We start from the raw sequence: 2,345 nt of genomic DNA on the forward strand, positions 1-2,345 counted from the left end.
ACTTAGTGGAAGCTGGGTCAAGCAGTGCACCCTTTAGGGCTGGGGGGAGGAGCCTTGCTTGAGCCTATAGTAGGGTTGCCAGATCCCGCCGGGCAACCTGCAGGGGGACTCACCAGAAGCAGAGGGAGGCTTAGGCCTACGCTGCAGTGACATTGATGTGGTGGGAGGCTTAGGCCTACGCTGCAGTGACACTGACGTGGTGACATCACTTCGGTACACACCAGAAGTGGGGTTGTTGCCAGCAACATGGGACACTCTGGTATTTTTGCAAAAACTCTATGATAGATGCCTTTTTTTTAAACTCTGGTATTTTTGCAAAAACTCTATGACAGATGCCTTTTTTACCAAAGATTTCTTGCCAGATACCAGAGTTTGAGTATCCCATGTTGCTGGCGCTGTGATTATGTCACGTCCAGTGCACGCCAGAAGTGGCATCGCTGACCTAGGCCTCCCCCGTTACTGGTGAGACCCCCCTAGGGTTGCCAACCTCCAGGTAGCACCTGGAGATCTGCTATTACAGTTGCTCTCCAGACCACCAAGACCAGTTCCCCTGGAGAAAATGGCTGCTTTGCAGGGTGGACTCTATGGTGTTTATACACAACTGAGGTCCCTCCTCTCCCGAAACCCCACCCTCCCTGGGCTCCACCCTGAAAATCTTCAGGTATTTCCCAACCCAGAGCTGGCAACCCTTGTCCTCCCACCCAGCCATCTGATTGGCAGCAGGAAGAAGAGGCGGAGGATCCCCTGCCCTATCAGGGGTCTGGCAGCCCTGACTGTAGGATCTTTGGAATTTTGAGAACCAAGAGTTTGTGACGCTACCAAATGACTGCTGTGAGGTACAACCGCAAAATGGTTGCCTTGGGGCGCTGGGTCCAATCCCCAGCATTGCGAGGTTGCAAGCTGAACAACCTCCTGTGATGGAGGCATCTGTTTCCAGATGGGTATTCCCTGCAGCCTCACAGGGGGCATTTAAATTTTTAAGGGGGCAGTTAAATTACACTTAATTAAATTAATCTGAATGCCTGTCTTTAAAGGGGAAGGCACTGAGCCTTTTTCTGTCCCTTCTATTCAAGGGACAGGGCAGATAGTGCATCAATTCTTAGGGGGAAAAACTGCTCAGAGGGCATTTAACTGCCTTCAGAAGGCGTTTAAATACATTTTGAGTTCCCCTTCACAGGGCAAGGAAGCTTAGAAGGGCATTCAAGGGTGGTACCTTCAGCACTTCTTCAATCATCCCCCTTTCTGCTAGCCCAGACCTGCTGTATACCCCCTAGGTCATGGTGAGTCTTTCAGAAGCATTCCCATGAGCCTTTGGGAAACACACAAATTAAGTTTTCTGGCATGGCTATTTAATGAAAAGGGTGTGGCCCCCAAATGCCCCACCGTACTACAGGCCTCCGTGGAGCTGAGAGATGTTCCTAGGGGCAGCTCAACCATATCCTTCTTAAATGCTCCCCACATGTCCCATAGCCAAATGGGCATGCAAGGACCAGAAGTTTTTGCCCTTATCATTTCCTTCTGATGAACAGCCCTCTCCTTCCACAGAGCCCAAGATGAAGCCCACGACTGTGGAGATCCTGCTGCTCCTGCTGACCGGTAATGTCGTTGGATGTGTTCTTCATGAGAGGATGGGACTTGCAGTCTTTCGGGGGGGGGGGGCGAGTGCCCCGGTCCTGAAGCTGGGAATGGTGGCCTAATTGGAAGGGATGCTTGCTCAGTCCAGGAGGCTGGTCCACATCAAGTGTCTCTCTTCCATCCTTGGATCTCTTGCACCTTTCAGCTGCACATCCAAGGATACATCCAAGGATACATGGACTTTAATGGAGAAATTCCAGTTTGGCCAACAGACTATTTTTCTTCAACAATAGCACTTAAAGGGCAGGTGCCTCGAAGTGCCAGTTGGGTTTTTGAGGCTGGAATAAAGGGAGAGAGCTGTGATTGCCAACTTTGTAGTGTTGGTAATGGCAGAATCAATGGGGTGGGGGAGGTTATATTGGTGGCACTGCATCTGTGTTGCAGTCTCTTGGCTAGTTCCATATCTAGGTCCCAGAGAAAGTGCAATTCTGGCATCAACGGCACAATATTAGAGATCGGGCCATCTATTCCCGATGTCAGAAATAGTGTAGTAGAGGTGAGAAGGTGGAGCTGGGACAGAAGAGGACACTTCTCAGTCCTGCGGCTCAGAATGGATCCAGGGCTGACTCCGGAGTTCACTGCCTTTTCGGTGTCTAAGAGCAGTGACTTGACCACAATATTTTGTCTTCCAGTTTTACCAGTGAGCCAGTGTAGTGACTGCTTGGCAGCTGCACTTACTGGTGGGAGGGCCTCCTGAGATAGGTGATGTG

The 2,345-nt window shown here is 50.7% G+C and overlaps 1 protein-coding gene across 1 annotated transcript in view; it reads left to right on the forward strand.

Moving 5' to 3' along the window:
* Positions 1-1,514: 1,514 nt before the first annotated feature.
* Positions 1,515-2,345, forward strand: part of LOC107113549 (FXYD domain-containing ion transport regulator 3-like) — an 8,761-nt gene continuing 7,930 nt past the window's right edge. The window contains exon 1 of the mRNA XM_015414895.1: positions 1,515-1,596. Within this exon, the coding sequence (XP_015270381.1) occupies positions 1,554-1,596 (43 nt within the window). The 5' untranslated portion in view covers positions 1,515-1,553. The remainder of the gene's footprint in view (positions 1,597-2,345) is intronic.

Source organism: Gekko japonicus, unplaced genomic scaffold (assembly GCF_001447785.1).
Source record: "Gekko japonicus isolate JY-2015 unplaced genomic scaffold, Gekko_japonicus_V1.1 scaffold2514, whole genome shotgun sequence".
Classification (NCBI taxonomy): domain Eukaryota; kingdom Metazoa; phylum Chordata; class Lepidosauria; order Squamata; family Gekkonidae; genus Gekko; species Gekko japonicus.